This window comes from Venustampulla echinocandica (assembly GCF_003357145.1).
Source record: "Venustampulla echinocandica strain BP 5553 chromosome Unknown scaffold_15, whole genome shotgun sequence".
NCBI lineage: Eukaryota > Fungi > Ascomycota > Leotiomycetes > Helotiales > Pleuroascaceae > Venustampulla > Venustampulla echinocandica.
In genome coordinates this window covers 66,120-88,385 of record NW_022474220.1, presented here as the reverse complement: position 1 = coordinate 88,385, position 22,266 = coordinate 66,120, and the positions used below count along the sequence as shown (strand labels likewise).

At 48.8% G+C, this 22,266-nt stretch overlaps 4 protein-coding genes across 4 annotated transcripts; 2 read left to right on the top strand and 2 right to left on the bottom strand.

Annotated features, from left to right (window-relative positions):
• Positions 1-865: 865 nt before the first annotated feature.
• Positions 866-7,873, bottom strand: BP5553_10399 (putative Acetyl-CoA carboxylase; the record flags this gene model as incomplete). The annotated part of the gene is made up of 4 exons (XM_032019022.1): positions 866-1,579; positions 1,627-7,297; positions 7,355-7,620; positions 7,682-7,873. The coding sequence occupies 4 exons, from the start codon at positions 7,871-7,873 to the stop codon at positions 866-868; spliced, it is 6,843 nt and encodes a 2,280-aa protein (XP_031864729.1).
• A 1,145-nt stretch (positions 7,874-9,018) lies between these two features.
• On the top strand, positions 9,019-9,315 carry BP5553_10398 (uncharacterized protein; the record flags this gene model as incomplete). The annotated part of the gene is made up of 1 exon (XM_032019021.1): positions 9,019-9,315. The coding sequence occupies one exon, from the start codon at positions 9,019-9,021 to the stop codon at positions 9,313-9,315; it is 297 nt and encodes a 98-aa protein (XP_031864728.1).
• A 1,267-nt stretch (positions 9,316-10,582) lies between these two features.
• On the bottom strand, positions 10,583-12,479 carry BP5553_10397 (Uncharacterized protein; the record flags this gene model as incomplete). The annotated part of the gene is made up of 2 exons (XM_032019020.1): positions 10,583-12,163; positions 12,246-12,479. 2 exons carry the CDS (start codon positions 12,477-12,479, stop codon positions 10,583-10,585), a joined length of 1,815 nt encoding a protein of 604 aa, XP_031864727.1.
• Positions 12,480-19,780: 7,301 nt separating this feature from the next.
• On the top strand, positions 19,781-22,011 carry BP5553_10396 (Aminoacid dehydrogenase-like, N-terminal; the record flags this gene model as incomplete). The annotated part of the gene is made up of 6 exons (XM_032019019.1): positions 19,781-19,785; positions 19,864-20,168; positions 20,223-20,653; positions 20,702-21,024; positions 21,076-21,639; positions 21,699-22,011. 6 exons carry the CDS (start codon positions 19,781-19,783, stop codon positions 22,009-22,011), a joined length of 1,941 nt encoding a protein of 646 aa, XP_031864726.1.
• Between the last annotated feature and the right edge of the window lie 255 nt (positions 22,012-22,266).

The window sequence follows — 22,266 nt, the reverse complement described above, 5'->3', positions numbered from 1 at the left end:
AATAATACCCCACCCCAGCTTACTTTCATCTTCGGTGATCGGCGTATTGAGACGGCGGGGTATAGATCGGGATCTTATCAGGGTTTTCAGATGAACGCAAGCATGATGTTGTAGTCCTTATGAAGTGGACGCTCGTCTACCGGCATCTGATAACACTCGCAAAAGATCCACAAACCTTGCGGAAGAAAACACGCCTTTTCCTGTTGCTTGACTTGAATACACTATGAAGCCGATACTATCATCTATGTAAAATTGTCAACTGAAAATGCGATTTCTGGAGAAGAGTAACCACTGATGAGGTGTCGTCGTCTGTGCGCCCCGGATCTCGGATCCTCAAATCTTCAAGATCGACAGCAGGGAAACGCTCATTTTGAGACGGGAAGCACGGCCAATCTAATTTACGAGAGACAATCCGCGCCGGAGACTTGGGACGGAATCTCACCGGCACCGTTGGCGGATGTCGTGATGTTATTATTTAGTGCATAGGGAGGGAGCTCAAAAGGTGTGGACCGAAATTTGATCGAGCCCGATTGGGACTTCCATGTCGATCAGGCATGTGTCAAGAGCTCCAAGGCACTATAGAAGTCATGCGACGGCGACGTTCTATAGCATAGGAACGTAAGGTCCGGAAAATTTTTGAGCTCGGATTTGTGGGGGAGCAACGAACGCTTGGATTGATGTTCACGAAGCACTGCTGCACTGACGAGCAAGCGAACCATATGTGAAGTTCTATCTATTAACTGTAGACGAATGATAAATGTTACATTTAGAATCAAACAACGCCTATGCCGCAATTTACATGATGCCGATACAAACTACACGCTACAATGTGTTCCCGGAAACCCAAGGAAAGAAAATAAATAATCTAAGTCGAGCTCAAGAACCTCAGCGCCTCCTCACGCTCATTAGCAGGCAACATGCTCAAGACCTGCTGCACACCCTTCAAGCCACCCTTGCTATTGCTTCTCAGGAGGTTCGCAACATCGAATGCAACACCCTCCGTCTTCATCAGGTCAACCTTCTCGTGGACCGTCTTTCTATTCTCTTCATACCACATAGCCACATCTCGGTCCGCTTCTGGGAAGTTGGGAATACCAGTCCAAGCCGCAAGGATCTCCAGGTGGCGGGTCCTTGATGAGAGCGGGTTCTTGGAAGCGGTAGACATGCGCTTAAGAATGTACTCCTCATTCACACGACGGCGGACGCGCCAGTAGAAGAATCTACGAGCCTCAGTCCACTTGAGTGGCATTCTGATAACGTCCTTGGCCTTCATTCGCCCAGCTCGGTCATGGAGATCGGCGAATTGTAGAGAAATTTGGGTATAAACTGGTAGCAGAAGTTGTTCCCGTTCGGTGACCCTGGCCTTGACGTCGTTCATTTCATTTTGGCTCAAGGATTTGTCGGCCAACTGTTTGCGAAGGGAGGCGTACTCGGGATCTAGGCGTGCCATTGTCTCAAGCTGCTTTTCCCGGCGATACTTGATGTTGACAATACCCTCGGGCTCCAGAACACCACCACGACCATCCTCGTCGGCATACATTTCCATGTAGTCTGGGTTAATGGTAGGATCAACAACAACCTAGAAATGTTAGTTAAGTCAACGTATTTTAGAAGGGGAAAACTTACCCATGAACCACCACGCAGTTCTCCGAAAGGCGGGATGTAGATGAAGACTGGCTGTTCGTACTTGCAAAGAGCGTCCACGATGTACGAGCCATACTTGAGGACTTCATTGTACATATCACGCTGTCCACCAGAGAAACCTCTCCAGTTGGCCAGGATCATCAATGGCAATTGCTCACCATTGTTGAAATCTTTGATGGCTTGCGCGGTCTTGAAAGCCGAGTTGGGGTACCAGACGCCACCAGCCTCATTGGTAATCTGCTCGATGGAATCCGGGTTGGCGGGATCAGCAGGAGTAATATTCTCGACTGATCGAGTCTCGACACCAATAACACCCATGGGAATACCACCTAGGCGAGCCCGGCCGACAACAACAGTCTTTGCCCAGCCGCCTAGAGTCTCAACAAAGGAATCTCTGTCGAAAAGACCAGGCATATAGCCTTCCTCGTCGTCCTTGCCAGCAATCAGCCACCTCACATCATATGCCTGTCTAGGAGATGGAGTATAGACAATATCGCGATCCCATGAGTCAACAGCTGGGCCGATGGGAAGAGGGTTGTTTTTCTTGTCGGGAACATAAGCTAGCCACTCAACGATCTTAGATACACCCTCGAAGTCGTCAGTAGCCGTCATATGCGAAACACCATTCTTGTACATGATCTGGGTGCCACCAAGTTGAAGGTTGGAAGTGTACACTTCGCGGCCGAGGAGCTTGTTAATAGCAGGCGCACCAGTCAAGATGATTGGTTGGCCTTCGATCTGGATCGCACGCTGGCCCAAACGGACCAAATAGGCACCAATACCAACTGATCGACATGTCACTAGGGTGATGGTGAAGATATCCTCGTACGCTCTGCTAGTAGCGCCTGCGATTAAGCCAGAGCCCTTCAAGCATTCAACTCCGAGACCATCTTCCGCACCGATAATGGTGGTGATTTTGTGTCTCGTCTGACCATCCTCAACAATCTCCTCAGTAATGACATCCTTGGACTTGCCATCTTCGAATCGCTTCTTGGCCGCGGCAGTCAGGTAAAGATACTTGAAACCAGACTCAGGCTTATCAGGATCATTCCAAGCAACATTGAAGTGGGGAATGAGCTCCTCTGCCATACCAATACGAGCACCGGAGTTAGCGGATAGGTAGATGCGCGGTATGCCGAGTTTCCTTGCCAATTCTGTACATTTGTTGAAGAATTGGTCCTCTTTGGGTCCAAAACTACCGATCTTAAATGTGATATCATTGGCAACAATGACGAACTTGCGCCCACGAGGATACTCGGGTGTCCTGGCTGTGACAATCCAACCGACCATGCCATGAGTGTTGGTACCTGGCTCACGGAAGACTTCAGCGAGATTGTCCCGGTCATCCAGTACAAGCTCACTATAATCAATACATTCGCCAATGGCTGGTTGTTTGTCGGCCAAAGATGTATGCTTGCTAACAGCCTTCGCCCAGCTATTTTGGATGGATTGTCTGAACAGCTCAGGGAAGTCGTAGACGTACTGAGTTCCCATGAGATGGGCCTTGTACCGCTTTGGTTGCAGCCACTCTTTGGTGGGATATGGTGTGCTAACGGGTCTCAAATGCATAGATCCAACCTTGGTGGTACCACCAATGCTGTGGAAGACCCATTCTCCACCCTTCTCAGATTTGCGCTCGGCATACATCTCGACTTGGATAACATATCCTGAAGTATTGAAGATGACGACACGAAGTGGATATGGCAGGCCTGTGACAGGATCATTGCAGATGATACGGATCTCAGCACCGGTAACGCGAAGGCGCCAAAGACGCCGACCGAAGCGTTCCAAAAACCCGCCGAGAGCTTTCTCCACCTCAGGTGGTTGAAGAGGGAAGACTGGCGAGAAATTGATGAAGATATGGTTAAGATCGGAGTTGTTGTTACCAATGATCTCTAAGGCATCCAAGATATCGTTCATGAGTCTGTCTGATTCGGAAATCAGATACTCGGCAGTTGGAATCTCATCCCTTAATCTTCCAGGACGAACAACGGCACGTGTGAAGTATCGCTTATCACCCTCCACTTCCTTGCCAACGGCTTCGTAGATGTGGATATTGCGGTTTTCGGTGAAAACTGGCTTGATCCTGAATTTGGACAGTCTTCCTAACTCAAGCTGGAAAGCCAACGCAGGCTCGATATGACGGATGCTTTGGTCTTCCTCGTATGTGGGGCCTCTGAAGGTGAAATATCCTGGGTATGACCCATCCTTGTGGCCACAGATGAATGTCAACCGTCGAATGCGACGGGCCAAAAGCTCTTCTTTGTAGTCTTTCACGATAGCACCGATTCTGATGAGCGTCTCATTATCATCAAGACTTTCGGCATCGCGGACGGCCACATTGCAAACTGCAGTGAGTTCGTCGTTGCTCTCAATCTTAAGAGTGGGCTTTCGCTTGCCACCTAGTTCGGGCATCAGGCCATTTTTGGGTTGAGGACGTTTCTTGGCTCCTACAAGTGGCAGGGCTTCGAGAGCGCGCATCAAATATTCTTCAGCCTCATCCAGGTACTGAACAGGAACAATGACACCCTTTCTTGTTGGCTCATGGTCGGTCTGGTTGACGAGGTATGACATATCACTGATGGAGCTGATCCGCTTAAATGGATTGCCGCTTTCGTAGGAAGGAGTTGCGGGTGTAGATGGCGCCGAAGACTGGATGGGCATACCATACTCAGATACGCCAACCTTGCGGAGGACGAAGTCCCATGAGACAATGAAGGGAGGCTCCGTGGACTCGTTGTGATATTCGATTTTCTTGAGGGAATATGCACGGTACGCCCTTCGGATGTAAACTTCCAGAGCAGCGAGGGATACCCAAGGATCCTGGTGCCCAAAGAATGTAGGCAGCACGTCGAAGACGGTATACTTGGAGTCTACAACTTCTTTGAGGACCTCCAAATCCGGCTCCCGATGCTCCCAGCCCGTCTCACCATATCTTGATTCGACAACTGACGAGCGTAGAATATGTTCCATCTGGCCAGCACGCTCTTTCAATGATGGCAAAGCGCATTGAATGAGGACCTCTCGAGCTTTCAAAGCAACCTTTCCAGTCTGTCTTGACTCCAATTCTGTAAGTTTCTTCAGAGCTGAGCGGAAATACTTGGCAACGTTGCCAGCGTTCGGCTTATTGGGTCTGTATTCTTCGAGAATAGCCAGAATGAGATTGTTCTTAGCACCGATTTTGCTGTGAGAAAGCACAGTTTGAATGACCTTGATCATATCATCCTTGTTCTCATCTCTGAGCTTCAGGATGACCTCTTCGTCGCGGGAACTTCTACCAGAGAATAATCTTTCAACAGACGCATACTGGTCGAGAAGACCAGAGAGGACTTCAAACTCGTGAACCTTCTGGCCTTCAGCATATCGATCAAGTACTTCGATCAGTGGTGCAAGAGTGGTTTTGAGAAGGTCAACATCATTTGCCGCAACATGTTCGTCGAGAAACTTTGCTAGGGCCTTCTGGATGTTTTTAGCAGGGAATTCGCCGTTCCGCGATCTTGCGCGATCAACAATCTGCGTGAAATTTGCATCGAGGCGCTGGGGCATTCTAGCATGAAGGGCTGAGAATTGAGCATTCCATTCGCTGTATGGAAGTTCTGGGTCGCGGAGAACGTCAATGAGTTCCTTCAAACTTGAGGCCATGATGACTTGATTATCAAATCCGTCGAGGATGTTCTTCAGAATATCGTGGAGGAGCACAAATCGTTGGGCGGGCTTTGTGCCAACGACTTGAGGCGGACCAAGGTCTGGAAGCTGGCCAAGGAAGGGCTGCGCGTGCTTGACTCTAGACGGGTCGTCTAGCGCAAGTATACCAAGAATATCTCCGGCTTCGAGTGTGGCTCCTGGCTGCTTGATGAACTGCACAATACCGTCTTCCTGTGCAAGAAGTGGCATATACATCTTCATCACCTCCACTTCGGCAAAAGGTTGACCGGCCTTGACATGCTCACCATTCTCAACGGTGAACTTCACGAGCTTTCCTGGGGATGGTGTTCGTAGTTGGGTAGGGTCGTTCTCTTGCTCCAGAAGGCAGGTCTTGCTATCCACGCTCAGACGCGTGGCTCCAACTTCTTCCTTCCAGTAGACGTTATGGCTTCGGCCACCAAGCAGGACCAGCAGACCACCGTCGCTAAGAGCCCGTACACCAATAGAACACTTAGAGCCATTGATGAACAAATGGTAGCTATCAAAACTTGATCGAGTTGCTGTGAACTTATATCGGTGGCCGTCATAGATGAAGTCTATAGGGAAGACAGTTTTCAGGATATCCTTGGCAGGAACTTGACCCTTTTCCAAGCTCGTTCGGTATTCAGAAATACATCCCTCGGAAGCAATGTGCGCTTTACAGACAGCACCGCAAACAACGGCTAGTATAGGGTCTGGTCGTTCTGCGGTCAGCTTGTTGGAAATAAGTTCGTCGAGCCAGCCAGTGGTAATTGTGTTGTCTTCGAATGCAGGCGTCTCCAGCAGCTTGATCAGATACTCTACGGTGGTTCTGAAATCACCTCTAATACTCAGTTCCTTTAGAGCGACAACCATGTGCTTCCTCGATGCCGAACGGTTCTCGCCGTAAGCGAAGATGTGGCCAAACTGACTGTCAGAAAAGCTATGGATACCACCAGCAGTTCCGACAGAGAAGTAACCCCAGACGTTGGAACTACTCCTAAAGTTCAACTCGTGCATCATACCACTTGAAGGCTTGAACCCCTCTCCAGGATCTTCAGATGTGATACGACAGGCTGTCGTATGGCCCTTAGGAGCAGGTCGTCGTTGTGTAAGTGAGCTGCCCTCCTTCGAAAAGTCGAAGTCGATTTCCGTCGCAGTGTGCGGGTCGGCCCCATATAATATTCTGATGTCCCGGATGCGATGTAATGGCAGTCCCATGGCAATCTGAAGTTGTGCAGCTGGCAAGTTCACCCCGCTGACCATCTCGGTCGTGGGATGCTCTACCTGCAATCTAGGGTTGAGTTCCAAAAAGTAGAACTTGTCTTCCGCATGGGAATACAGGTATTCGACTGTACCAGCCGAAACGTAACCCACGAGACGGCCGAGACGGACAGCAGCTTTCTCCATTGCCTGGAAAGTTGCCGGTTTTGCGATTGTCACCGGAGCCTCCTCGATAATCTTTTGATGCCGACGCTGAACCGAGCAATCTCTGCCGAAAAGAGAAATATTGTTTCCGTACTCATCAGCTAGCAACTGGACTTCCAAATGCCGTGCATTGCCTGCAAGCTTCATAATGAAAATGGGGGATCCAGGAATTTCGCTTGCAGCGGCTTTATACAAGGCTTCAAAACCCTCGTCGGACTCTGCTTTGCGAATTCCCTTGCCACCACCTCCTTCTGAAGCCTTGATCATGACTGGGAAGCCGATAGCCTGCGCCTTTTCGAGACCTTCTTGCCATGATTGCACACATCCCTTCATGTAAATGTCGTCCTCAACGGTTACAATGCCATGCTCATTAACCTCGACCTTATCGACGCCGGTTCCCGACCAAGGAATGCAAGGAACTTTAGCATGTTGTGCCACAATCGTAGATGAAATCTTGTCTCCTAGCGATCGCATAGCCGAGCCTGGGGGTCCAATAAATACAATCTTGTTCGGTGATGCTGCGAGGGACTCTGGTAATTTTGGGTTTTCTGAAGCATGGCCCCTATTCCGAGTTAGCTTACACCCCCCACTACTCTCATGAGGAAAGGAATCGACCTACCATCCAGCCCAGACGGCGTGTACATCCATACGCTCCGCAATATCCACGATCAATTCAACGTTGGCATAGTTGTTGTTGTTCGTTCCTCCTGGCACCTCAACGTATTGATCTGCCATCCGGATATAATCTGCGTTCGCCTGCAAATCTTCGGGCGTCGCCATGACAGTAAATTGTATCGCTTTCTCATCGCCGAAGGTCTCGTAGGCCCATTTTCGCACCGAACGAATCTCCTTGACTGCTGCAATACCATTGTTGGCAATCAAGACCTAATCAGCTGTTAGTGAGTGAAGCTTCACCAGCCGCCTGTTTCTCAATAGGGTGACGAACATTCGTAATCACGGTGTGGCCGTCATTTGCAGCTACGAAGTCCTTCACAGGACCCGATGGGGCATTCTCTAGCTTGTTCCCACCGATGAAGTGGTCTGCCAGGTTATGCTTCGCTGCGTATGAAGTTGGGGCTTTCATGATGGGCACCGTTCCGCTGGGATGCGGCTTCGCCGTGCCATTGACTTGTGTCATTGTCGGGATATCTCACACAGCTCGTTGCTGACGAGCAAAAGCAATTCCGTCGCCAGTGGTAAAATCCGAGTGTTCCCGCGCTCAGAAAACTCCCAATACCCAAGATTCGAGCACCGGGAATCCCAAGACTGAAGAAACGTAGCAGCGCCTAGTAGACTTGTTCGGCGAAGGTATACAGCTCTCCCTGGCTGGTGCCGAATTGCGGGTATTAAAACAAATCTAGAAGAGGGAAGTTTCAAAAGGAGTAAGAGTATAGTATGACAGAGATAATAAGACGGGGAGACGATCAGATATTATTAACGTATATCTGTGAAGGGCTGTGCTGTGGCTGGCGGGCCCTGTGTGGATGACGGGATTCTGGCTGTTGTTGTTGTTGTCTCTCGGTCCTCAATTAATTCTCGAGTGAACACTACCAAATAAGATACGCCTTCATGATCCTGAGCTCGCTCACCCGTTTTGGTTTTGGGGTCGGTGACCGAGCGTCGCGTTGAGGCGGCCTTTCCCGCTTCGGGCCTAGACTGGCCGCTAATCGACAATTTATCGCAGAGACAAAAAAATATGATGGACGACAACAATTCATTCTCTCCCCAACCCTTCTATGGAAGTATATACAAGTCCTACAAGTACTACTACATACAAGCCTTTATGAAAGCCCAATTCCTCTCCTTCCCGTATATATATCCCTATACCTCTTGCATTTCTTGACACCGTCCGAATGATATCCGTCTCCCTCTCAGATCAATCAGCCTTAAATCTCTCTACTGCTATCTTTCTCCCTCCCTACTCTCCCCAGCAATTATTATTAAATTATCATTGCAGCCCACCATGCCCATGCCCATGCGAGGAGGAGCTTGTCAGCACTCTGAGCAGTCAACAGAACCATAGGCCCAGCGGCCATGACGCAGGGAGGGAATCCGTCTAACAGAGTGACAGTCTTACGCTGCAGTAGTGTCATTGATTGATATGCCAAGTTCCAACGCCCCGGACTCCCGACTCCCGACCTGTGGGCCTGCGGCGGCGGAGCAGCACGTTTTTCAGAGTACGTTTTACGTTTTGTCGCATTTGCAACTGTTAGCCAAGGGGATTATTGGAGATTGGGGATTGTGGGGATCGGCATTGGGGCAAATACCCCAACGTCCAAGTCGATGATTGCCAAAACAGGAGATCAACTGGAATGGGGAGCAGGAATGCAAGGAGGGGAGTTCGACACTATCTCCGAACTATTGTTGGGTTCAAAGGCCCCACTGCCACACTGTGGCGCCGCCAACGCTGTTGAACCCGCGACCACCGTGAGTTCCGCGCCGACGCCCCCTGGAAACCAGACCAAGAAGAGAGAGACAGAGAGAGCCCTGAGAGAGCATCACTTCGCCACCCCGGCATTGCGCATGGAAAGTGTGCTTTTAGACCGTGATGATGACTTGTCCATTTCGTTAAACGCATGACCATGACCGATTGCTAGCAGCTAGCCACCGCTTCTCTGGCTTCAGAAATTGGCTGCTTACTTCATGAGGCACCAGGGCGACAAATGAGAAAGCCGGCGAGGGGGCATCCATGAATCCTTCCAATACTACGCCCTCAGCGCTGGCGCCAGCTATTTATATTCAGATGCTCTTCATGCGGCCAGGATCGCAACGATTCCAACGACCAAGAATATCCTGGGACATTTTTAGACTTCAAAATGCGACGTGCAACAAAACCCCCCGAGCCATGAGCATCCGGGCTAGTGGGAGGCCTCGAGGCCAAGTCGGTCGATGTCTCAATTGCAGCGCTGGTGGGGGTTCAAGACAGTGTGCAACATGGGACTCTGAAGAATGCTTCTGTATTTCTCATTCTCGGGCTCTGGTCTCACAAGTCGCACAACTTTTTTCTGGTGGCACTTAGGAGGTGCGAAGGTCGGTGGTGCAAACGATGGCTTTCCGCGCCTCACTCACACTCCTGCTCCTCCACACGAGGAGCCAACAACACAATGGCCGACCTGCTCAATTCGTTTCCCTTGTAACGTATCCACCAACAAATATTGAGGCAGGATAAGCAGTCTTTCAAATTAATTTCCCTCGGCTTTCAGACCTTATTTCCATATCCATTTCTTATGATTTTGAGGGTGGGCGCTTGCGGATGTTCCCGTTGGTAGCTGGCCAACAAGGCCTCTGACCTTGATCAACTCCCCGACAGAGCCTTCCAATGGCGCAATGATCGATGTGCAACAATAACTATGTTCTGCAGCTAGCGGATAGCAGGTGACTTTGATGCTCGGCGACCATATCTTATGTGTACTCCTTCGGTCTGTACATGTACCTAGGTACCTAGGTAAGGGAGTGGGGCTCAACCATCTTGACGGGAGCTCCGGGCTTGGTATGTTTAACATTTCAATGTCTGGAATGCGATCCCTTGATTAATAAACCAACAAAGGGCTACTTTCTTCAGCATTAAATCAATATTCGATTGTAATGAACTACCACTATCCTGGTATTGGATATACATCGCCCCCATCCGCACCGCGCGCTTCACCATCTCCTATGACAAATGAAAAATGCAACCTCCCAACCATCCGTGGATCCCTGAATTGAAGCATCATACATGCCCCAACGCCAATAGCCCCCGTGCAATGCCCAAACCACCGAGTCCCAAAGCCAAAGCCCATTTAAAGCAGTCATAACAATCGTCGCATACAAGCCATAATAGCCGGCAAAGAATTATTTACTTGAAAACTCAATACGTCTCTCCAACCTCGCTAATCTTTCTCGGTCGCCCAGGCGGCTTCATCGCACCGTCCGCAGCGTTACCATCTCCGTCTCTTAACTGACCACTGCTGCTCGTCCTTCTCCCCATGGCAATCCCGCCACTCTTCCGCCGAGGAAGGGAGGAAGTAGGGGCTGGGAGGGAGGAATTTTCCAGGTCCACTTTACCGTAAGTGCTCCGGCGGTTTGGAGTAGCGAAGTCTAATTGTCGGTCTTCGTCAAGATCGATATTGGATACACTTTGGGAATGGCCGTGTCCGTGTGAAGCTTGATAGCTACCGCCAATGCTTGATCTCGGTCTCCGAGACTCGGCAATTTGTGATTGGGAATAGTGCCCCAATGGGGTCCGCGACCCGCTCATTGAGGTTCTACTAACAGGCCGAGAGAGTTCAGATCTGCTCACAGGACGGTCTGGGCGGACATAGCTGCTAGCACTTGCTCTGCTGCTAGGCCTACTCTCGGAATTGTCGCGACTTGGAAGGGGACCGAAAGATAGACGGCTGATTCCAGACGTAGATAGCCTGCTGACATGCTTCGTAGATGGGGTATCGTCCGTTGCAATTGAAGAAACACTAGCTGTGCTCCCGATGGTCCGTTTCCTACTCCGTATTGTCACACTAGAAGGGATATGGTTATGACCCAAAGCGGAACCGTTTCGTGGAGATGCGCGTGGCGGGGTATTAATCGGTGCTGGAAGCTTGGACCTTGCCGACTGAACCCGCTGTTCCAGTCTTTGCATTTGTGCGGTGAGAGTACGGATGTGAGTGAGGGAGGTAGAAGTAGTAGTACTTGGTAAGCCACGGGTGGCCGGTGCTTTTGATCTAGCATTTCGGATGACGGACGGGGTGGCATTCCTCATGCGAGAGGATGCTGTTGGTCCAGTTGGTCCGAAGGAGCTGCGCAAAGTGCCTGACGCGATTCGAGTTGAAGGTTTTGGTGTCGTACTAGAATCGCCAGAAGGAAGCTTCAGTTTGCTCTTTGGATGGTTCATGGGTGTTTTTGCGACAGGTTTGGTAGTAGTAGAGGACTCCGACATAGGTGGAGATGGCGGTGTAGGCGTCTCAGACACTGTATCCGCAGTTGAAACTGATTTGGTGTCCAGAGGTGTGGTGACCATCGGCGACGAGGCAGTAGAAGCTGGAGAACGCTCTCCATCGAACGCTGGGGAGCTGGGCGCAGTGATATCTGTTGCGATCGGTGATAGTTGTCGTTTGCGTAGTTTATCTTGCATAATCTCCGCTTCGATCTTCAGATCAGATAGCTCGTCGCGCAAGCGCTGGGTTTCGATTCTCAGATTCTCTCGTTCCTTCTCACCAATCTTGATCTCCTCCTCCATCATCACAGCCCGCTCGATCCCAACATTGTACTTTGACTCCAGATCTTCGAGCGACGAAGTTGTATTTCGAGCCTGCCGTTCAAAATCATCGTTTTGTACCTCGATATCACGGAGTCGCAGCTGTAATGTCCGGTTTGAATCTCGCAGGGTGGTTATTTCTTTCTGCAAGGTATTCTGCGCAGAGTTCGCCTCTGTCTTAGATTGCTTGTATTTGGTCTGCGAGCGTGTTAGCCACAGATCGGCAACTTCTATCGTACCACGGCGACTGCTGGGCGGTACAACAGCGCATGCCACGTACCTTCCACTCCTCAACCTCAAATCCCAAGCTCTCTGCCTTCTCCTGCAGCGTTCGTTCCCTCTTCTCTGCGGCCTCCACATCCTTCTCAAGCTCCGCCTCCAGCTCCTTACTAGATTCTTGGAATTCCGCTAGTTCATGTTCGAGCTGTTCATATTGCGACTTGTAATATACGAGGGCATGTTCCGGTGTGGACAGATCTGTCGGTGGGGATGATGGTACATCATCCATAGGCATCGTGCTGATCAAAACGTGTCTCCACTATGCACAATCTGGCATTCGCAAGTTTCTGGTCGTAAAAGGAAGCGCCTCTCCGTATTAGCGCAAGTTGCGGCGAGCTAGTGATTTTAAAGCGCGGTGGTGCTGCTGCTGCTGTAATGGTGGAAGCTGTCGTATATAAGTTACGCGTGTCTTTGTCGTATCGGTATCGTGTTTGTATGGAGTCCTGCGCAGTATCCCGGGGCGGTGTCGGGGTAGATCGGTCGGTCGGTTGGTCCTTTGGCGCTGATTTTGATAATTCGGGATGGGCGATATAATAGGTGTATTCGTCGAGGTCGTCCGGTGTCGAGGTCGTCGTTGTCGTCGGTCGTTGGTCGTCGGGCGCTGGTTGTCGTCGTCGGGTCGTGTGGTGTTGATGGTCGCTGTTTCCGACTCCTGAAGTTTGCGTGTGATGTTGATGGGATGCTTAGATTCCAAACCCCTGCCCCTGCATTATCGCTGATCTGGCAACCGGGGAATTTATCGGCCTGGAGGTGGTACGGCGGGCGGCAGAGACCACTTGCAACGACATCATCAACACTCGGAATTCATGGAGATCCATCTGTTGTTCATCTACCTATCTCCATGCTTAATTATTGCGATAAGAGTTCGTTGCGCCTTGGAATCGCTAGCGGGATCAGAATGTTCCAGGAACGCTCCTCACACGGCGACAGATGCGCATGCTGCTTCACGGTAAAATGCGGACTCAATGCTCCTTGACGCTGAGACTCCTCTATTGGGCAGGGCCGCATAGTGGATATATGACTGCGCCAATGATGAGGATAAGAGCTTGAAACAGCAAAGCACACTGATAGGTGTAAAACCCCACCTCGGTTTCATTAGGATAATGGAATCCTCCAAACCCCCTGCCAGTCAAGCTTCTCATGGTAAACGCGGAGACATGAGGAAGTTCAGAAATATCCATCGAGGAATACCGAATCCGATATTTGACTCCCGGATCAGTGGACCGGTTTCAGGTCCATTCCTCCCCGGGTACAACATACAGACTCTTCGCAAGGATGCTTGCGTTCCTTGAGTGTATCTAGACTCTTAAGTTACAGTAGTAGTTCTTCGTTTCAATGCAGCATGTGAAATATGCGGACCCTGCCGTAGGCAAGGTCTTACTTTAAATTTAAATTCTTCACGCTATATCCTTAGATGCTCCACGGTACAGGTATAATACCTTGGTGGATATGCTTCTCTTTGCAATCGTCTACTTCTTCGTCTCGATCTCGTGAACATACCTAGGATAGACGACGGACACTATACCATGCTTGGCACCACCATCTATCTCTCTCGATGTGTGAAACGGCACAGAAAAATGGCAAGGTCCCAGTGATGGAGGACAGGAAGGAGAAGGTTACTACTAAGAGAATACAGCAATGAAAATATCTAGAGTCGAGAGGAAGAGGGAACCGAGGAGGCCGAGAACCCTCGATCCAAGCGTCGAAGTCTCCAAAATTCACCCGGCGAGGAAGGCTTGGATCTGACTTTGCCACACCAACCGACTTCACTCTCTTCATGGAGTTTATTTGCCATTTAAACCAGACAAGCCGGTTTGAGTTGCGATAAGTGTGCATCTCCTTTTATAGCAAAAGCGAAAAGCCCATGATTTGCATATATTTCTAGCTTGCGACAACACAGACACAAAGCGCAAGAAGTAAGACGTAACGGTCCATAATCTAAATATCAAAAAGAAGTCCGGGCATTATGGAGGATACAAGTCCAACCGAGAGTAGGTTGGTGCTAATGGCTCTCGGTAGCACCTTGAAGACCATGCTGAAAGCTGCGGGAGATTCTGATTTCTGACTTAAAAAGATAGCGTAGGCGACTAAACTATCATTTAACCAAGTATACGATATTAGGTCCGATGGATAATTTCTGTTTTTCCTTTTGCTAAATGATTTAGGCATATGTGCTGTTGTCAACTTACTGATAAGTGTCATACTTTCAAATGCTGCCAATCTTCAGAGTACTGTCATTCACAGTTTCCTTATTCCTTTTCCTAGACAAATAAAAGCAATTGTCCTCGAGTACCCTATATACATAGCGTTTTGCCTCCATAAGTGACTATAGGTAAATCAGGTCCTTAATACTTGTCGGAGGTTATCGGTGGGCATAGAGTGGAAAGCAGAAGTTGTATTGTAATCTATGGCTACGAGGCCTATGCCTGGATATCTAACTATGGGAATGTGCCTAGAGCTAAGCCCCAATATTCAAAGTGTAGCATACAGTGAATGTGGATATCCGATATTACTCTTTACACCAGGTGCTCGGTAGTAATCTTCCAAGCCGACGCAGTTAGTATGAACGGCATAGTGGCGACCAGCAAAGCCAAATCCAGTCCGTAAAATTGTGGCATTTTTACAAGGGCCAATGCCCATTTCAATTATCGTTATCGTTGACAGCTAGTTTCATTTCTCCGTGATCTGTTTAACCTCTCTAGCTTGATAGAATAAACTACCTGTGCAGACTGATAGTTCGGGTTCTAGTCAGGCACTTGATTCAAATTGGTCCAAACTCCATGTGAAACAGCGGTTCCACTAATCTGTATCTTTGTTATCAACTATAGCCTCAATATTTAAATTTTAAATTTATAGCAATTACGGGATAGCTAAATCTCAATATAGCCTTGAAGATACCGTCAAGCTATTGAAACATATTGCGTAGTGTCTAGCACGGGTTCAGGTAAAATAAATTGAAGGCGAGAGAGTCCTCGGAGTTCTAAGTTGAAAAATAATAACTCGAAAAAATGCATGTTACTTTAACCCCAAGTACTCCAGTTATTTAATTAATTTTATAATCAATATAAGGCTAATAATTTCTGCCGAAATATATAAATAATTAGTCAATTTATATCTAGATATAAACTAGCAGGTTGCAGATATTATATATTGCCAGCTAACCAGTGGTTGCAGTGCTAGAACTTCCTTCCAATCCGGGTTAGTAATATGCTCAATTATCTGTTTTTAAAGACTTGTATAAAGATATCTAATGATAATATATCATTTCCTATATTCCATCAATCAGAACCTTCAAGCCAGCCAAAAGTAAATCTTGATGGGTAGTCCACCCACCATCGAACGATCCCCGAGGCTTTTCTTAAACGAAAACGGTGCCATATCCATACTCCCTGAAGCAACTACAAAAGTCGATAAATTTTCTTACCAGAAAGCTTCTTTCATTGGGTGTCCTACTTGAAACTAACTAACTAATATAAACGCACAGAAGAAACAAATCTACAGAAGCACCTGATTGATCCCGTTCGGTTTTCAGGCCCAACCCTAATTAGTGGAAGCAACGCATTTCAAAACAAACAAGATTAGGAGAGAGATAATTCGGCCGAAAGTGATATGAAGCCATAATCCCACATTTATAGTCATGTGGCAGGCTCAACTCGGAAATAACTGCTCCTCCGGTAGTAATAGCATTTCTAAATTCTTCGGCTTATAACTCTGCTTGAATACAAGGGCGTATAGAAGCCCACCTTACGTGAGTTATTTGGGAGCGGCGGTAAGATCAGCAGCCAACTTTCTAATCCGCGCCGGCGTAATTGTCCAATCAATCTCACTCGTCGGCAACTGTAGCAGTCTCATTAACTTAAGCCCCGAGAATTATTTGTAACGGGGAAGATATCGTAAGCCTTCTTATGGCAGTTTCACCGGTGCTCAGAAAATATCCTCCCCTCGATTTTCAATTCAACCCTGAAATTGGTATTCGAGTTTATGGATATATCGAAACACTGGTCGTTTTCTTTAGCCAGATATTGACCATGTCGTTTATGTGATGTATGTTTCTTTGCGTATGACGAGGTTCCCTACCGCTATTTTCTGATAATCCGTTGGATTTATTATGCGGACCTTGAAGAGCCCTTTAAATTAGCTGTGGTACATTTCTCTCTCTCAAACTTATCATCTGTATGAGTAATACGATATATAGCGGAGCTGAGAATTCGCGTTGCGGGTGAATACCTCCATGGAATCGCAATCAGACTAAAAAACATTGTTTCAGTTCCAGAATCTTAGGGAGTGATAGTGATGGCCTAGGAACATTTTGTAATTCGAGTCTCATGATGTGGCATATGATGATATACCAAGGCATTGATACAATTTTAAATTGTCTTGAACTCCTGCTCATTCGTTACCTTAATATCGGTTCACATATTTTAAAGCGGAAACCAGTTTTGAGATGCTGCACCAATATTTGAGAGGTGGCCTGAACAATGGGATGTGAAATATTTTGTAGTTGATTTATTTTCTCTCGCAAGAAGCCTAGAAAAGCTAGATGAGATGCCGAATTCGCTGCCAAAGCTGATTTGAATCTACCAAATGGCCGGCTTGGGTCCCAAAAGTCCCTTTCGGCTTACTTGCAGAGCCAAGACGGGTACTAGAAATGAAATTGAGTAGATCCCCACCCTCTAGCTACCTTATCTATAGCCTGCATAAACAAGTGGTGCCGATAAACTCTTAATATCGCATTTTTTGTGCATAAGAAGCGGAACACAGTCTCTAAAATAAGAACCTTTTGAACTCAGTGTCTTTTCGAATATCCTGGGATATTTCTTCAAATCAAACAAAGCAAATATTCGTGAGTAAGTTGGTGATTTCCAGATTTTCTCCACCTCATGTAGTTGATAACAGCAAAACTATAATCGAATATTGTGTGAGAAGATGTGGTTTGAATTTAATATACTGCTTATATTTTAACTCACTGGTGACTGGAGGAATACTGTGGAGAATACAACGGAGTTACCCCAGCGAAACCATTAGCATTAATAGAACACCCAGATCCCGAAAGATATATTGCTTTAATCATACGATTGTGTGTGATGTGGAATGTCAAAGGAGGAGTTCTGTAGCCTAGGTACGCCGTGACAAATCCAAAACCTGGGGTAAAACTAGAGACGGATGTGCGGAGCGGAACTAAGCAAGGGAATGATAATAATTTCGGATAAAAATGAGCGATTATAAAAACGTGGAGATGGTGTTGGGATCCAGGGCGGACACTAGGAGATATCTCTCGCTGCTGTGCAACCGCTAAGCTTTCAGCTGCTTAATCACTAAATTCCAGTCTGTAGAGATTTGTAACCAGGAGTTGTAATCTTATTAGTTTTGCTCGAGATGCCGCAACTGGTTCCAACAGCATTTGCTTTTGGTTTCCCCTCTCTACATCCCTTGTGCTACATTGCGGCAGTTCGGACACCGAACCTACGGACTGCAAGACGCTTACAGTAATATACCGAGTTCTAAAAGTCAGGATTCTCACTACATCATCCGCTGTTGAGGAAGCATCCAAATGGCTACAAGTCGGGAGTCCGGAAGATGATTGTCCTTGTCCTTGTCAGACGTCTGGACGTCCGGATCGTAGATTTGAACATATAGCTGATCAAGCATCGGCGCTTCCGGAAAAGAACGATATCCTTTTTGGGTACTCGTCGGATGCTTGGACGACTAGGGGGCTGAGACGAACCTTCCGAGGCTGGTAACAGAATGGCAGCTGAGCCGCACATGGCAATACATGCCGAACCAAATATAATCCTTCCCCTCACATCACCTCACTTGCAGGAGCACATGAAGCCGTAAAATAATGCGACAAGCACGAGTATATCAAAAGCTCTGAGAATTCCTCGTTTTAGGGATGCAGAACCATTAACTCATCTGAGACTTTTTCAGACGAGTTTCATTGGCTTTGCACAGAAGAAACAGAAGAAACACATGCTGGAAAGCCTCTTGTTACCAGCCATTCATCTGCCGGAAGTGCAAAGGATGGAACACGGGAGAACTTGGTGCAGTAATTAATTCCTGGTCAGCCAGCCTGGCCACCATTCCTATTCTGTCCATATAGTTTCCCCTTACCTCCGTATTTTGGTTGGCAATAGACGGTCGAGGAATTGCAGATTGGTGATTGGGGGAGCGACAACTGCGAACGGGTCAGCATCGGGAGATGTCGGACTGGTAGCGACGCAAAAAGGGGTCGAGGGGCCTAGGAATCACTAGCAGCACATGTAACCTGAGACAGTGGGACACTGAGACACTGAGACGCTGGAACTGGGAGGAACCACCCACGCGAGCAACTCCCCATCGCCCACACCAGCGTCTCGAATCCCATGTGCTGTAGCTTCTGGATGGGGACTTGTTAATGCGCATTTCTATTTCCGGGGCAAGATCACGCTGTCTCCTGGATCGAGGCATAGTGGGGCGTGTTGTTGCAGTACAAAGGTACAGGCACTACGTACCATAGGTATCCGGGGTACGTCCGAAGTACTCCTGTATCACGTATGTTCTCTAACATTAACACAGCTGGAATAATAAATACCTGCTGGTACCAAGTAAGTAGTAGGTAGTAAGTAGTAAGTAGTAACTGCGTCTCGAACAGGTATTTTGTACGAAGCACCATGTGAACTACTGCCCCAACAAAACAACAACAACGACAACAAGCACAACAACTGCTCCTGGTCCTGGTCCTGGTCCCTCCCCGAGATTAGAAATCGGATCCCGGTCCCCGAGAAGCTTCGGTGCAGCTGCTGAACCCGCATATGTCTGTGCAGCTGCGCGGTGGCAGTCCACTCGCCAGCACTCGTCGTAGTCCAATCTGTTCCCCGACTCTGCGGCTCGGAACGAAGTGACACGTCGCCGGGATCGCTAGGGCTTCCGACCTTCTCCGTGCTTCCAACTTCCCGGTCGACAGGGAGACGGACGGTTTACTTTTTTTATAACGTTGTTTGTTATTAGTTACGAGTACTTCGGATTGGTGACTTTGCTTCTCATGTCCTCCACCACCACATCAAATCCTTCCTGCAGCGGCCAAACCCAACCAGTGTAGCTTCACGGCATGCTGCTTTGGCACGGAGCTGTCCTTCAAGCACTCATCCCTCTGCACCAAGTGCTGCACGGTATCGATAACTTGAAGAATGCCGTTGGAGCCCAATCCCTCGGCGGGACGCGCCATCCTGGCTCATTCGGAGTCCGTCCGATCGATTACCCAATGTGACAATGTCCCCCTCCTCTTAGGCTCTCTGTTGCCCTGTCCTGTCCCTAATTCTCCCACCGTTCCATGCCCGGCACGGGCTTCTTATATTGGCAGGCGGGGATATTGACGAGTGAGGAAGACGATAGCCTGACTTCCTCGCCGCCGGCAGGCCCAGAGTGAGATTGAAACCCCAACGAAACGAGACATTAAAATGCCCGGTGTAACATGTGGCCCCGGCGGTTCCCGTGCAAAAAAGCCATACAGCCTCGTAAAGATATGTTTCCACAGGAAAGACCTCATGCGGCCTTTATATGAGGTACGTGCCCCCCGCAGAACCGCACCCGATATCTACTCTCCTTTTCACAACCTTTCGAATGGCTTCTAACTATTATAGCTCGACAAGCTCAGCAATTGCGACTCCCCGCTCGTCCTCCCCAGCCTCAACCACAAGTCGATCGTCAACGACGACGGTGAGCAAGAGAATGTCTCTCTCAGGACGACGGATGTCAGGCTTCAACCCAATGGCTGCGGTTGATATTGCCGTAATTGAAGCTGCCATGAAGATGGCATCCCTCGATACTCTCCGGGGATATTCTCAAGAGCACTACGGCGAAGTCAAACAATACACCGAGACAGAGTATACCCCCAAGTCCCAAGCTGCGGGCTACCAAGTTCTCCGAGAACCAGCCTGGAACAAAGGTAATGAGTTGAATCTCTTCCGACTAGTGGACATCAGCTAATGCTCTTCTCCAGGTACATCATTCAGCCCCGATGAAAGGATCTCAAAAAACCTCACTGGCCTCATACCTCATGTCCTAGAGAGCCTCGAAACCCAATGCATGCGAGCCCTGCGGATGATCAACAGCCGTGGAACCAACGTGGACAAATACCTCTACCTCTCCTCCATCAAGGCCAATAACACCGACCTTTTCTACCGTCTTCTGATCGACAATGTCGAGCAAATGATGCCCCTCGTGTACACCCCGACGATTGGAGACGTCTGCCTTCAATACTCGACCTTATATACCCGACCCGAGGCCCTGTATATCTCCATCAAGCAACGCAAATCCATCAAGACCATCCTACGGAATTGGCCATACAAAAACCCTTCAATCTGCGTGGTCACTGATGGCTCGCGGATTCTCGGACTTGGTGATCTCGGGGTTAACGGAGTTGGTATTTCAGTGAGTACTTAGTCCTAGACGTTCGGATGGTATGCTGACAGTACTTAGATTGGGAAACTTGCTCTGTACACCGCCGCAGCAGGCATCCATCCCGAGCAGACTCTCCCGATTGTCCTCGATTGTGGGACCGCAAATGAGACAAACCTGGCTGATCCCCTGTATCTTGGGCTAAGGCAGAAGCGTGTCAGTACCGACGTGGCTCTTGAATTCATGGACGAGTTTATGGCTGCCGTCAAGGAGGTATACCCGGACATGCTGGTTCAGTTCGAGGATTTTGAGACCGAGAAGGCGTTCCAATACCTGGAACGATATAAGCTGGAGAAGTGCTTCAATGACGATGTCCAGGGAACTGGAGCTGTCATTTTGGCAGGGTAAGTTGATCCGGCGATTGCCTAGTTTGACCACTGCTGACCATTGAGCAGGTATATCGGAGCAGTAAATCTTTCAGGTGTGCCTATAGAAGACCAGAGACTTGTCTTCATGGGTGCAGGTTCCGCAGGTGTCGGTGTGGCCAAACAGGTGATGGAATACTACACTCGACGCGGTCTCTCAGAACAACAAGCTCGAGATAAATTCTATCTCGTCGACACCAAGGGCCTGGTAACGAAGGACCGGGGGGACAGGCTTGCAGAGCACAAGAAGCTTTTTGCGAGAAGCGATAATAATGGACACCAATTCCAGACTCTCGAGGAAGTCATCGAGTACGTCAAACCTACCGCATTGATTGGCTTGGCCGCAACCTTCGGCGTCTTCACCGAATCCGTCGTCCGCGCCTTGAAGATCTCAGTCGATGCTGGAGGCCTTGCACGACGACCAATCCTGTTCCCCTTGAGCAATCCCTTGACCAAGGCAGAATGCACGTTCGAGCAGGCCGTCACGTGGACCGAGGGTACGGTCATCTTCGCATCCGGATCGCCCTTCTCTCCATTTACCATGAAGAACCACGATTCAATTACCACCTACTATCCCAACCAGGGAAACAATGTGTAAGTCTGCTCTAGGTACCCGTATCCAGTGGCCAGGAAGCTGACTCGTTGTTCTCTAGCTATGTGTTCCCTGGCCTAGGACTAGGCGCCATCCTAGCCAAGGCATCCCGTGTAACAGACGCAATGGTGTACATCTCGGCAGCCGCGCTGGCAGACTGCCTGAACAGCGAGGAAATCAAGATGGGCCTGATCTACCCGAAGATCGAGCGTGTGCGGGATGCCAGCGTCGTCGTCGCGCGCGAGGTAATGAAGGCAGCGAGGAGAGACGGCGTGAGCAAGCTTCCCGAAGAGGCGTGGGTTGAATGGGAAGAATGGGGAGACGTCGCATTAACTGCGTGGATCAAGAAGCAGGTATACGACCCCCGATGGTAGATTTTGGATATTCGGGGCAGCTGGGGTTATCTGGCTCATTGGGAGTTTTCAAAGATTTTTTGTCAAAGATTTATCAAAAGAGGTGGATACCTATGGATCGGCGTTCTATGCGCCTGGTTTGGCAGACCGACCGTGCTGCCGGCAACACACATATTGTATATTGGTATTGGGATATATTTAGCGTGGCGATACTTGAAGCGGTGTACTCCGTAAATAAGAAGGGGTTCAATGTTAATGTTATTATTATCATTAAAT